Source organism: Corticium candelabrum, chromosome 13, assembly GCF_963422355.1.
Source record: "Corticium candelabrum chromosome 13, ooCorCand1.1, whole genome shotgun sequence".
In the NCBI taxonomy this organism is placed as follows: domain Eukaryota; kingdom Metazoa; phylum Porifera; class Homoscleromorpha; order Homosclerophorida; family Plakinidae; genus Corticium; species Corticium candelabrum.
This window is the reverse complement of record NC_085097.1, coordinates 7,055,490-7,069,068: the sequence shown is the minus strand read 5'-3', so window position 1 is coordinate 7,069,068 and position 13,579 is coordinate 7,055,490. Positions and strand designations below refer to the sequence as shown.

Genomic DNA, 13,579 nt, shown 5'->3' with positions numbered 1-13,579 from the left:
GTAAGTGTCAGTAATTTACATGATCACGTGATCTGCTACTGCCAATCGTCGTACAGTACATGTGACAGTGCCCTCCTACTTGTCACTTCTCTCAGTGTTGTTGTTCTTAGGTCACAAGAAAATGACGTGACGACAAGCATTTGTCTTACAAAATCAGGCATCGTGCCAATATTTACTCAACTCGCCTCGACAAACAATAGTAGTGACGTTAACGTTGCCCCCGGTGATGGAAGTGATTGCCAAGTGATGTAAGCACGTGACTCACGTGATTCCGCCTAGTACACTCCCATCACACCACGCCGACGCCCACAGTACGCTTCATACACACAGCGCGCACTTCCTGGAGGTGCGATGAACTTTTCCTTCTCTGGATGCGGATTTCTCGGCGTCTACCATCTCGGTGTCGTCTCATGTCTCAAAACTCGAGCTCCACATCTCTTGCCTCACATACAGAGCGTGGGAGGGGCAAGCGCTGGCGCTTTGGCCGCCGTTTTTCTCCTCTCTCCTCGCGCCGACGTCGACGCAGCACTAGAACGAGTACTTGAGACGTCGGAAAGATTGCGGAGTCACTACCTCGGGCCGTTTGACCCTCGTTTTGACATTCTTGGCGAGCTTGAGTTGTCGCTGAGGAGACTACTGCCCGATGATGTTCATATCTCGACGTCGGGGAAGCTGAGAGTTTCGTTGACGGTTGTTAAAGGGAGAAGACGCTTGGAGAACTTAATCGTGCGCGACTTCGAATCGAGAGATGATCTAATCGAGGTAATATTTGCGAGTTTTGTTTGTCAGTTGGCGACTGTCCATGTGGTCGGAGGGGTGTGGTCGGGCGGATGTACGTACAAAGAATTTTTACGCGAAACGAATACGAAATGCCTCAAACGTATAACTGATGGTTGTTTTCGTAATCTATCATTTTTATGGCGTATTTCGGGAATGTGAAACGGCTTGCGTTAGGTGCGGTGAGTGACGAAACTCGAAACGGAAATTCGGGCTGATTGTATGGTTTGTGTGACGTTTTTCGTTAGTAAATATTTGAGTTGGTTGGCTGGTTGTGGTTGGTTTGGGTGTGTGTGGAGGTGGACGCGCCATGTGGGCTGAATTGCATTTGAATCAATTGTCACCCGTGTGACCAATCAGCGACTAGATCATAATCTTTGTGGAGATGTGGGAGTCCATAGTATGTACAGTACAGGATGTGTATGGTAATTGTAGGACAGTTAAATTGGAATTTGGCCAAGTGTGCATATTTGTGTGTGTACACACACACACACACACACACACACACACACACACACACACACACACACACACACACACACACACACACACACACACACACACACACACACCACACACACACCACACACACACCACACACGCACACACCACACACACCTACACAAACTTTAATCATTACTTTGTTTGTTTTTTGTGCTGTGCATACAACAAACTAATTGTTTTTGTCATTTTGACAGGCATTAAAGGCAAGTTGCTTTATTCCTCTTTTCTCTGGTATCAGATTGCCACGCTTCAGAGGCCAGGTAGCCAAATATGTGGACACTCTTGTGTCATGCATCATTAGAGACAGTATTAATTCCACATTTGTGGTACTTTTTGGTAGTATTGCATTGATGGCGGTTTCACTGACAACTTGCCATCAATTTCGGATGCCATCACAGTGTCACCATTCACTGGTGAAACAGATATATGTCCACTGGATATGTATTCGGCTACCAATATGAATGTCAACCTAAAAAACATGAGCTTTCAGGTATTTTGTTTGTCAAATGTGTTGAGTGTCTTACTTGCTGTATGTCTGCATGTCTGTTATCTATTGTAACGATGATGTGGGACATGTCTACTGGATAGTTATTTCACAATTGAGTTCATTGTCTTTGGAGTAATTGATTGATCATCGAGTATTGATCAATGGCTTTTCACTAGTCTATCAAAAACAAGTAGAGAATAGACAGAATAATATCAGAGCCACTTTAATAAGGTCATGTTTCGTCCTAGAAAGAGACGTTTGACCTGTGATGTAATATATTCAGTTGGAAAATCAACTAACAAATTAGCAAGTGTATTAGCACTTAGGTGGTAATGTATTATCGATCTGTTGTCTCTTGTACTCAGAAGTGCAACACGTTTGCATTGCACTGCATTTGTATACACTCTATCAAAGCTACATATTAATTTTTGTTACAAAGCAGGAATCTCGAAATGATTGGGGTAATGTACTTCATTTGGTGTACTTCAGATGTACAGTAGAGTGGCAATTATTGGGTTGCCACTTATCTGAACATGCTGGTTATCTGAACAGCTCGTTCGGCCCCATGGTCATTATGTGGCCCCAAAATCAGTGATACAATATTAATATCAAATGACGAGATCAAATATGACATACAGACAAGAATCAGTGAATTCTTGCATAAATTAGGGATGATGATGGAAGCAACTTTTCAGTCTTGTTATGATAATTGATAATTGCAGATATCTCTATGGTACACAATAGTCATGTAGTGATAGACACATAGATATAGTACTTCATTCAGTTAGTGTTTCTGTTGCCCTGTACTTTCTGCACTATGCCAGAATCCTAAACTTACTTGCACAACATTAGTTATCTGAACAAACCACTTACTGAACATCCTTTAGTCCCAACCTGTTCAGACAGTGGCACTCTCGTGTATTATAATCATTTTGCTACCATCCGCAAAGGCTGATGAACGTCTAATGTCATGTTTCAACGTCGTTTCTATACTGATTTGTTGATAAACATAAATGTTCAATTTCTAGTTTCTGCTTGTCTCAAATTGGCAAGATTTAGGGAAACCTTGGAATGCACTTGACTTCAATATCCTTGTCAGCACCACTCATTTCACATTGATATTTCTTCACTCCATCCCTCAGAATGATTGCGTTTTCACACCCAAGACTCAGATTAGGTGAATTCACATGCAGTTGCATCAGCAAACATATTACCAGTGGTGGTAGAGGAAACAGACAGACTGGATGTGGCAGATGTTTGAGGTGACAGAGACATATTTAGAGGTGCAGTAGGTCCAATATAGTTTTGAAAGTGTGTGGACACAGCAAATAGGCAGTCAGCCTTAGTGGTGATGTAATGTGTCATTTCCTCTTTGTACAGGAATCTGGATATCTACTCCTTCCTGGCCCTCTTGCTCAACCATGCAAGGTCTATTGTAATCAAGGTCAAACCATAGGTCGACCGACCCAATCCACCTGTATACTACCTTTCCAAAAATACACTGGTTGCAAACGAACAGATGTACAGACACACAGACAAAGGTCAAACATAATGTCTGTCGTACCAGTTGGAGGATGTAATCATTTGGTTCCACCCATAATTGATTTGAGCATTCTCTCCATATTTTTGTCTTGCTGCTTGCTGATGTTTGTTTTGAATGAGATGTGTGCAAAACTCTACAAAATTATTACTATCTGTCCCAATATGCCAGAATCTTGCATGGGTACTGTCAAAACTTTCCTAGTAGTAGGTTTTGTCTAGTCATGGTTTACTCTATGCCCATTTTTTTGTCAAAACAGATGCCTGAGTTGTCATAAATGTAACAATACTTAAATTCGAATATGACCATACCTGTAACCATCATTAGAGTAGCAAGGATCGTTGTGTGTGGCCCTGTGTTCACCATTCTTAGTTGGTTTTCTTGTTTTCAGTCATTTGCATTTCTCCTGACTCTTGTGTTTTTATAGGTAACATTAGAGAACCTCTACCGGTTGTCCAAAGCTCTAGTACCTTCAGAAATTAAATATTTTCGACGTCTCAGACAGAAGGGATACGAAGACTGCTTTCGATATCTTAGCAGGAAACGTATGCATGTTGAAATCGAGCTAGTTGATTATGTCATATTCCTTCTTATTGTATAGACATACAACGGACATTGAACAATCCTCATCCAATTGTAAATAATCTGAATCAGGATGAATCTCAAAATCAGTACAATATTCAGCCAGATGGAAGTAGTAGAACAACATGTGGCATACCGAGTGTATGCAATAATCGCTATACCGTCAGTGCAAGTTGTGCCATTTCTGTTCAATGTGAAGCAACCTTAGTGACAACAGGTGATCGTTATGTCAATTCCTGATTACTCCTAACTCATTGATTGAATGCGTTGTAGCTAAGTCTCAATGTGAGGATGTATCAGAGACACGGTTGTTGAAATGTGACTGGCGTAGAAGGTTACAAGCTGGAAGTATGACATTACAATCGGTTGGAAACGCCCTTGCAATGATCCTCGACATGGTCAAGAGTGGGCTTGTGTATATCAAAGACGGTGCTTGCTACGTTGTTGGAGTGTAAGTCGGCTTCCCATCTTCCATAGTTTATCTCAACTGATTTTCCATTTTGATTTCTAAAGGTGTGGACAGGCGACCAAAATCATCAGTCTTCGTGCATTGAGGAGCTGGGACGAGTTGTACAAATTGGTAACAACCATTCTGGCAAATACAGAATTCATGCCTCTGCCTCTGCCATCGTCGGTATTACCTCATGAAGCATCATCCCCCATGTCGAAAGTACCTGCCCACAAAGGAAAGGGGAGAAAGCGGAGAAAAGCAAAACCAAGTAAATAGAGAAATACTGTAATTGTATATGTATTGTTGATAATGTATGATGTACATAAGGAATGAACTATAAGTGGACATAGATTGTACGTTTTATTCCATCTGAAGTACATATATATGTATGATGTGTTAGTTTTGTTACAATGCAAGAGTCAGAATTATATCATTCTTGAATATGTATGACAGTATGACCACTTCTGTATCCCAAACAGGAACAAAAAGACATATTTAGCCCCTTCACCTCCTTTCAGACTCTTCTCTTTGTATGTTTCTGTTTGTATTCATAACATCTCTGTTTGTATTCTCATGTAACTTGGTGGCATTGGAACAAACGGGAGGCAAAACTGGTTGCTCACAGGATGTAATGAGAACTAAACATGCATGCAGGAACTTGGCAAGAGAGAAAGGATGTGGGACAGTGTCATATCATTCAGAACTACTCATAACTGGTCCTAGCAATAGGGGACATGGGACAAGCACAGCGTAAACATCAAACATTGTGTAATGTGATGCCATTTGTTCCCGAGCATCCTGACGTCAGAGAGAAAGGATGTCCTAGGGTTATTTACTTATCTGATACTCGGTCCATGCAAAGTTGGACAACCAGCCCAGAGGATTGGGTACTGTGCCTGGAAGCACACTGTATCATGGGGTGCTGCGCTGACAACACGAATTCCATTCGTCTGAGCTCAGACGCACGTGTTTGTTGCGGAAGCGAACGTCTCGTGTCTGTTGTAGTTTCAAGTGGACTGTGAGGAAGCACACGCAAATGCAAAGGAGGCCAACCCACGCACGCACACTGACACCGGATGTGACAAGTGTGCTAGAAATGCTCGCATGGTAATTATCATTTTCGATATGCTAGACTTACTAGGTGCTCATTAATTAGTCAATTAGTTAGCTCCACGTACGTATCCTGTTCACTCAAGAATTACGCAGACGCTTGCAATGCGCCACCAAACGCACCCTACAGGCCAACACTGATACAATTTCCACAACAAGAAACGAGCCTATACACGAGTCGAGCGTTAAATCGTCTGGATATTAAGGTTTAGTTTCCATCTAGGAGCGGAAATGCGCCATTTCTCGTGGGCGTTTGACGTTGCTATGGGGTATGACGTCCTAGATTGTAAGCCTCCAGCTCTTTAAAAGAATTCGAGTGGCCGAGGTGTCAGTCAGTGTCGCGTCTGTCGCGAAGTGCAAACAGTCGCTGTGCTCTCGACCGTCTGGAACGTTGACAATCGGAGTTACCTGATAGAGACCTAAAAAGGTAGAGTATCGAAACTCGTACTCTAATTGTGTCGACCGAGTGTGTGTGATGATGTAGAGAGAAGGCTGGTAAACCTGTACTTCTATGTCTTCGTGATGTGACCGCAGAGTTTGGCGAATAGTTTGACAAGCGAGTCACGGATATTTTGATAGGCAGCTCGCGTTCTAGAGCGACGGATGTCGACGTCGACGTCCATTCTGTGTTCTGAGCGCCAAGTGGCTCGCGTGGTGACATCTGTAAGGCGTTGGTGTTGTCTTTTGGTCTCGTTGGTTAATTAGGGTAGGCACGAGTAACGCGTTTGAGGCGAAAAAATATCACTTAAGACTTTTCAGACTTGTTCAGGCTATATTATCGACATTCTATGCTTTTAGTATTGCGGTTTACTCCGGGTTTTGCCCTGATTTGATATGTAGCCTGTGAGATATGAGAACTGCACAATAATTCGACTGCATGTCTATAATTCAAGCTGTTGTTCCTTCTAATAAGATTTCTGTGTACTGTGTGGCTGTGGATAAGCCCTCTGTTTCTTTGTTTCCTGCATGGTGTACGCGTTATTCGTAGAAGTAAGTCTATAGTAAGTCTCCTTGTGTGTGACCTCATCCAGGCTTAATTCACTGACGAATCGATTGTGAGCCTAATGACGTTGACTAGAAAGGATTCACAAGGGAAAGATGACGGTGTGTTACTAGACTCTTCTAGTCCTTGTCCTCATGTCCAATCCATCATGGCAGTAACAGATGAGCAGCCGGTGATATCCAGTAGACTAGAGGTTACAGAGTCGATAGACAGTCAACATCCAGAATTGCTCGACATTCCCTCGGATTTCAAGAGATCTCATTCTGTTCATTTGACCGGCATCAACCACGTGCTTCTGAGAGAGAAGCCCAGAATGTTGTCAAGGCCACGGTATTCTTACAACATATACCGTTACCGAGTACTCATGTTTGAGGTAACATTCTGCTGCCCAGGTTGTCACTGTCACTCAACCTCACATCCAGTTTGCATCCAAAGCGTTCTCGCACTAGTCTCGGTTTTGCGTCTGGTATGTCCTCAGAATCAGATTGTGACGATGATCAAGAGTAAGACAAATATTATAACAACCAAAGCAAGAGTTTGATTGTTAGCTGTTGTGTATACTAAGGTCACAACGACAGCTGCTGTGCAAAGGCTCACGTCAGATGTTTCCGGAAGAGTTGAGACTCTGCCTAATGTCCGTCAGCATGATTCATTCTGAATTTTGGGTAAGTTTCAATACAAATACTTGTACACTTCCTCCTTACACACAATACATATCTGGTGTGTCTTGTAGGGTGTGCCTTTTAACCATGAAACGGTTCCTGTATGTGGAATTGGACCAAAGAACAGATACAGAAGCATTCTTCCAAGTACGTGCTCTGTAGCCTATGCATTGCATGCCATATGAATTTCCTGACATTTGTTTCGTGCATCTGCAGATCTGCATTCAAGAGTGATGTTGTCACAGATCGATAACGATCCGAGTTCGTCTTACATCAATGCCAACTATATTAGGGTAAGAAGCAGCTAAAAGAACAACAGAAACAACTAGATGTGCTATTCTTGCTTTTTCGTCATCTACAGGGTTTCCACGAGCAGCCAGAGCAGTACATAGCTACGCAAGGTATGCACACAATCTGTGCACCGTCTGTATAGTCGCCTCATTGGTGTGTGGTAATAGGACCGTTAGCTAACACTATACATGACTTCTGGAGGATGATATTGATGAGTCGATCGCCGGTGATAGTAATGCTAACTAATTTAAACGAAAAAAATAAAGTGAGTAATGTTTAATTTTAGATGTTGTTTCCATGGTAATAACAATTTCTTGTTTGTAGTCAAAATGTTCACCATATCTTCCTACTGTGGGAGAAATTACATCAAGAGACATCTCAATACTTGTTACTGATTCAGAACAATCTGATGGTTATCTTGTCACCCAACTTGAATTGCGTCAAAAAGTTAGTGTTGAAATGATTTTTTGGGTCTCTGTAAACCCTCATCAATCACACTGGTGTCGTTGCAGGATGTAAAGCACAATGTTTGTCATTTCTGGTACAACTCTTGGCCAGACCATGGAATACCACAGTCTCCTTCACCACTTCTTTGCATGCTGGAACAGGTTGCTAAATGCAGAATGTCATCGCCTTCTGCTCCAGTAGTTGTTCATTGCAGGTAAAGTACTGCGTCATCACTACTTTATTAATACCAGTCGTCCTGCCTCGTCCTCATAACTCCTACTTGGTCTGCTTGTGCAAGAAGAAGTAGAGAGGATGAGGACAAGGCTAGAGACTTCAAATCTACTCCACCATACTTATCACCTACTATACTATTTCATGGTCTCACATATTTATGTTTGTTAAGCGCTGGGATCGGTCGAACTGGCTGCTTTATTAGTATCGACATCGCAATACAGCAACTTAAGGTTTTTCCAAGCGTTTTGTATTCTTGAGATTGTATGTCAAGCTCTGCTATTTTCCTACAGGAAGATGGCTATGTAGATGTACTGAAGATTTTATGTCGACTAAGACAAGATAGGTGAGTACCATGTAGCTTAGCCACTTGCTGTTGTGTTGACTAAATACGTGATGTGCGTGTTTGCTAGAGGTGGGATGGTGCAGACCTGCGAACAATATGAATTCATCCATCGAGCATTGCTCTTGTATGAACAAGAACTAGAAAAACGTAGAACAGAAGGCACAGAGAGCCTTTTACCATTTTTCTCAGAGTAACAGTCATCATCTAACTACAAAAATTTACAGTTTTATGTTGTATGCTAAACAAGACAATTAATTAAGTTAAGTGACTAGCTACTGCAGACAGCTAGTGTATATCAGTGATGTAAATGTGCTGATAATATGAAAAATGTTGTACTCATTCTTGTGAATTTTAAGCAATAAGAAACAGAAAAGAAACACTTTTGTGTCTTTAACTCTGTGCGGGTTACATAACACTATTGACAGAGTACCTACACACCCAACGTCCTACCAACCTACAGTCGTTACTACATGTATTTTAAAGCAGCATGCTCATTGGTGCTAATAAATGCGACTGAATGTATCAGTAGGGAACACTTCCGATGACAGGACGTCTTGTGAAGCCCAGGAGTATTGACTCCGGACGTGCGTGATCGCTGCGCATGCACTAAATCTCAGTCTCAGAGTCCACAGCCAAAACACCAAGAACAAGAGAGTCTCAAGCTCAGTAAAGACGTTCGAGTTCTAGCAGGTAATTCTTTCATCATTGTAGGCAAAGACAGAGAGAGAGAGTGGGGGGGGGGGGGGGACGACAATCGCGGACACATGCATGTAAGTCAGAGTATGTGATTGCCATATCCCTAGCAAACGCAGAAAGAACGTTGTGTCCTACTCAATCTAAAGACGAAACTACTAGTTCTAGTCGTCAAACGTGAGTCTTTGTGTCACTGATGAATGCACTTCTAACTTCCCCGAATCACTGCTGAGGGCTTCTTCCTCCCAAGGTCGTCTAGAGGGTACAGGCAAACGGAATCGAAGAGCGAGCACTCTATACACCAACGGTCAAATCTCTTGCACTAAAACTGTCCTCGATTCTTAGATTTTGACAATCTAGCTGCGTTATCTTGAACTCTATAGGCGTCAGCATTCATGCATCACGGATTGCTCTCGGCGAATAAAATTTGCAACGCAAGCCGCATGACGACAATTGTGTCTCAACTGTAATAATCCGCGTACAAGCATATAGCGACTGTCCAACTAAGTTATAATCTTTCAGTAGCTGCGATGCATCATTGTGTGGTTGATTACAGGAGTGATGACTGCTGTGTACCGCATACTCGTCAGTGCCATCTCTCTTCTCGTGCTGTCGACACGCGGTACGGTACTGTACAGACGCCCGGTGCTATGCGTTGCGCACATGTTGATGATGCTTGTGTGCGTATCTGTGTAGGCGTGTGGACATTGTCGTTCACTGCAGAGCCCGAAGATGGTATTGTACCGGCAGGATCGAGTGTTACTCTCCACTGCATTGTCGACCAACGTGACTCAGCATCAGCAACTTACATTTGGTACAGAAATGGAAAATCTCTCTCCAATGATAAGGTCTACACGATGGTCGCAGGAGATCTAACTATATCCGTACCGGCCGGTTTAAAGGATTACGGGAAATATGACGGAACGTTCCATTGTCTTGTCTCCAATAAAGTCGGTCAACTGAGAAGTAGAGATGCAAGTGTTGTAGGTATGAGCCAATGGTTTGCAAACTAAAACCGCTCGCTCTGCATACGTACAGTACATGGTTTAGTTCAGACATCCTGTAGTTGTCGTGCTTCTGGCCACAGTCTGCATACTTCCAACAGGGAGATGATCCGGGAGTTTTGAAATCTAGACAACTGAAGGAGAGACTGCATGTTTGCGTTGTTTGCTGACCTGGTGAATTTGCTGTCAAAAGTTCAGACACGCTTTCAACAAAGTGGAAGCTCGTTGCTACACTAAACATACATGCACGTACCGTGACACACACACACACACACACACACACACACACACACACACACACACACACACACACACAAACAAACACACGAACGCACGCACGCACGCACCAGAGTAAAACACGTAATGTTGAATAACGTTTTGCCACCGTGTGATTTTCAGTGAGTCGAAGCACTGCAGCAGGTCATTTTGGACCAGTTGGCGGTCAACAGACAAGATTTGTTCCCCATAAAGATGAAATAGTTGCTGTTGTACAAGAAGGATACTTTACCCCTCACGAAACCGCTTGGCACATTGAATGCACGACGGAAACCAATGCACAGATATCATGTCCATCTACAGCCTGCAATCTAACATACACCATATATCCAATTGATGGTCAAAAAAGCATGTCCGTTCTACTCATGACTCTTCCTCAGCTTCGACAATTGACCACTAGTTCAACGTGCACAAGTTTTTCTCTAACCTCCAAATGGGATAAAAATAATCTCCTACATGCAAAATTCGTTGGTAAGTAGTTTTGTTCTTTTGATGACAATGCGGTCATTACTAACGATGCTTAAAGGGCGAGAATTTCCACCTAGACGTATCGTTCTACCAGTTGACACAAACGCTGTGGCTGGCAAGGATGTGGTTCTTCCTTGTCATGGCAATCGTGTCAGCTCTTACAGTTGGACTAAGAATGATGTTGTTCTTGATGCTAACGCAAATCCAAGGATTACAATTAGAGGTGGAGATCTGCACATCAAATCGGTAACAAAGTCAGATGCTGGAGAATACGTCTGTACACCTTCCATTGCGGCCAAGTCCAAAAAGACGACCGCTACTCTTGCAGTTTATTGTATGAAAAATTGCTTAGTGCGCAAGTCATCAGTATAACAGTTGTTTGTCAATGTTGTGTATTCAGCTGCTCCAAGTGTGATACTCTCAGTGCACAGAGGAATGTCACAAGTAACTGTGACCTGCACGGTATCAGGTAGCCCAGAAATCAAAGCCATACTCCTTGTTCATGGATTACAGAAAGTCAATGTAACTCTGAAAGCTGCACCTCATAATCTAGAACGCAGTTTGCCTCTGGATGCTAAAGGATTGGTTCAGTGCGTTGCATCGAACAAATTCGGCAGTCTGCAGACCAGTCGTGATGTCATGTCCTCAACAGGTAAACCTTCATGAACTCGTGCCTTCGATCTGTTATGATAATCAGCTGTTCACATGTTGAAGTATCACCTACTACGAGTGTTCCAGACGTTACTACATCCTCTCCAACTAGGAAAGAAACCTCAACGCAGGTTGATGTCAAAGAAACTATAGACACACACACGCATCCACCAACAACCCCCAAAATAGAAAAGGAGCAACAAACAGATTCTAGCAAACGACTGAATGAACAACAAGATTCAAATACAGTAACAAACGAAACCCAAGGTAGTAAAAGCAAAGAGTTTGACACCACAACGAAAGAAGATCAATCAACAACTGCAGATCACGATGGCCAAACAGTTCAGCAAGACAGTACGTCATCCACCTCTCAGCCACCTGTAGGTATCGAACAATTGCCAGCCTCTAGTATGTTCAAATTTATCAAGAACACAGAAATATCAAATTCAAGTTGCTTTGCTTGTTCTAGACAAGGATAAGTCTTCTCATGGCTTGACAAGTGGAGCAGCTGCTGGCATTGCGGTAGCAACAATTGTGGTACTTGCAATTATAGTCATTGGACTGGTGTTATGGAAAAGAAAACAATCAAAAAGTAATGTACTCTGTAATGTTAGTACTGTGCTCTCAATGTCTTAGAAATGGTCACAGTTCAAATTGTCTTCAGCTCGAATAATGTGGGATGTAAAGACTGCAAGATATGGTACCGTGCTGCAGAATCCAGCGCTTGGAGACCTTGATGACCTGCAAGAACCCAAAACAGACAATTCGGATGCAAAAAAATCAGCCAACTTGTCAAGAGTTGGCGTCAATGATGATGCTGCTGCCACCATTTCTATTGGAGCCGAATCTAATCCAGTTTTGGGAAAACACAACTCGTCAGTATCATATGGAACACCCGACCATATTACAGTTGGAGAAGAACTGTATGCTATCAGTACAAAGTCCCGTAGCAATACACCAAAACTCACTACCAACAAATCAGTAATTATGTACAGTCGGGTTGTGTTTCATGTCACTTGTAATAACTTGGCTTCTCTTGTTTTATCAGGAAGCAGCTGGTTATGTTTTGCATTACCAGAAGGGAGATGACGAGGACGTCATTGCAATGAAGCAAGAAAGCTCAGATAATCCCACAATGAAAGAAGACTTAGAAGAAGAGTCGGTAATGCTGCTTGAATAAACACTGAATAACAGAGTTCAGAAACTAACGTTCTGACTTTTGTCAATAGCCATATGCTGAAATAAACCTAGATGACATCAGAGACGAACCAGACGATGCCACCAAAGCGTAATACAAATGATGATATGTGTGCAGATGGTCTATCACACAGCACTACAGCACCTGCAAAGCACTTGCTCTCTTTGACAAATCAGATTTGTGGCTACTATTAGGTACCAACATCTTCTCTGATACATTAGAAATTTAGTGTGCTCGCTCTTTCTTTCATCGATTTTGTCTTCATTGATTTCGTCTATTCAAAATTGCAGGCTTTCAGTATAAGTTGTTATCCACGTACAAAATCTCTGTCACTTTGCAGTCTCTTCCACAATGACATGCGTGCGCTAGACAAAAAACACCCCAGGGCCACAACTGAAGCCACTAGAGACCCAATATTAAGCCAATCATTTGTCTAAAGGCGACTTCCTTACCTGTGACCAGCTGTAATACAAACCCATAGTAGGGCAAGACCGCTAGAGCAAAGAAATGTAGACGGGTGGTTGCTAATGTTTCCATCACCCAGTGATCATATGCATTCAATCCAGTGATTGTGTGTCCAGCCATCAATACAACTAGAAAGTGAAGTAACCAAGAATAGAAAGACTCCAACTCAATAAAATAGTAAACGGTAGTAACTCATTTCAATTGGTCCAACAGTTTCATCAGATGCTCGATATCCAATTCACCCCATCTGCCAAATCCCTGCGACTACACTTAGACCACAGAATAGTGACACTCATACAACGTTTGTCAACAGTGCAGACAGTCTGTATGCCGCACTTAATAAATCATGCAGTCATGAGTCTGCCGTGTATTGTGCAGTTTCTAGGACAAAGA

The 13,579-nt window shown here is 42.5% G+C and overlaps 4 protein-coding genes across 5 annotated transcripts in view; 3 read left to right on the top strand and 1 right to left on the bottom strand.

Annotated features, from left to right (window-relative positions):
• LOC134188666 (uncharacterized) overlaps positions 1-330 on the bottom strand; it is a 6,063-nt gene extending 5,733 nt beyond the window's left edge. Inside the window, exon 1 of the mRNA XM_062656835.1 lies at positions 1-330. This exon is cut by the window's left edge and continues 418 nt beyond it. The gene's annotated coding sequence lies outside the window, so the exon portion shown is untranslated.
• LOC134188667 (patatin-like phospholipase domain-containing protein 2) lies at positions 308-4,788 on the top strand. Its single transcript, XM_062656836.1, has 7 exons — positions 308-762; positions 1,476-1,541; positions 1,622-1,771; positions 3,736-3,853; positions 3,910-4,107; positions 4,164-4,341; positions 4,404-4,788. Exons 1-7 carry the CDS (start codon positions 352-354, stop codon positions 4,615-4,617), a joined length of 1,335 nt encoding a protein of 444 aa, XP_062512820.1. The 5' UTR covers positions 308-351; the 3' UTR covers positions 4,618-4,788.
• A 940-nt stretch (positions 4,789-5,728) lies between these two features.
• Positions 5,729-8,810, top strand: LOC134189018 (tyrosine-protein phosphatase non-receptor type 5-like). 2 transcript variants are annotated; one of them, XM_062657251.1, is made up of 13 exons: positions 5,729-5,878; positions 6,483-6,784; positions 6,847-6,957; positions 7,020-7,119; positions 7,188-7,263; positions 7,333-7,409; positions 7,478-7,517; positions 7,575-7,672; positions 7,732-7,854; positions 7,920-8,068; positions 8,258-8,318; positions 8,379-8,431; positions 8,499-8,810. In XM_062657251.1, exons 2-13 carry the CDS (start codon positions 6,516-6,518, stop codon positions 8,623-8,625), a joined length of 1,284 nt encoding a protein of 427 aa, XP_062513235.1. In that variant the 5' UTR covers positions 5,729-5,878; positions 6,483-6,515; the 3' UTR covers positions 8,626-8,810. The 2 variants fall into 2 exon arrangements, with proteins under 2 accessions (XP_062513235.1, XP_062513236.1); XM_062657252.1 differs by lacking the exon at positions 5,729-5,878 and adding an exon at positions 5,895-6,114.
• A 245-nt stretch (positions 8,811-9,055) lies between these two features.
• On the top strand, positions 9,056-13,024 carry LOC134189083 (contactin-5-like). Its single transcript, XM_062657314.1, has 11 exons — positions 9,056-9,121; positions 9,681-9,746; positions 9,821-10,111; positions 10,528-10,875; positions 10,931-11,206; positions 11,273-11,524; positions 11,587-11,931; positions 11,993-12,115; positions 12,188-12,504; positions 12,572-12,685; positions 12,753-13,024. The coding sequence occupies exons 2-11, from the start codon at positions 9,686-9,688 to the stop codon at positions 12,813-12,815; spliced, it is 2,190 nt and encodes a 729-aa protein (XP_062513298.1). The 5' UTR covers positions 9,056-9,121; positions 9,681-9,685; the 3' UTR covers positions 12,816-13,024.
• The last annotated feature ends 555 nt before the right edge of the window (positions 13,025-13,579 follow it).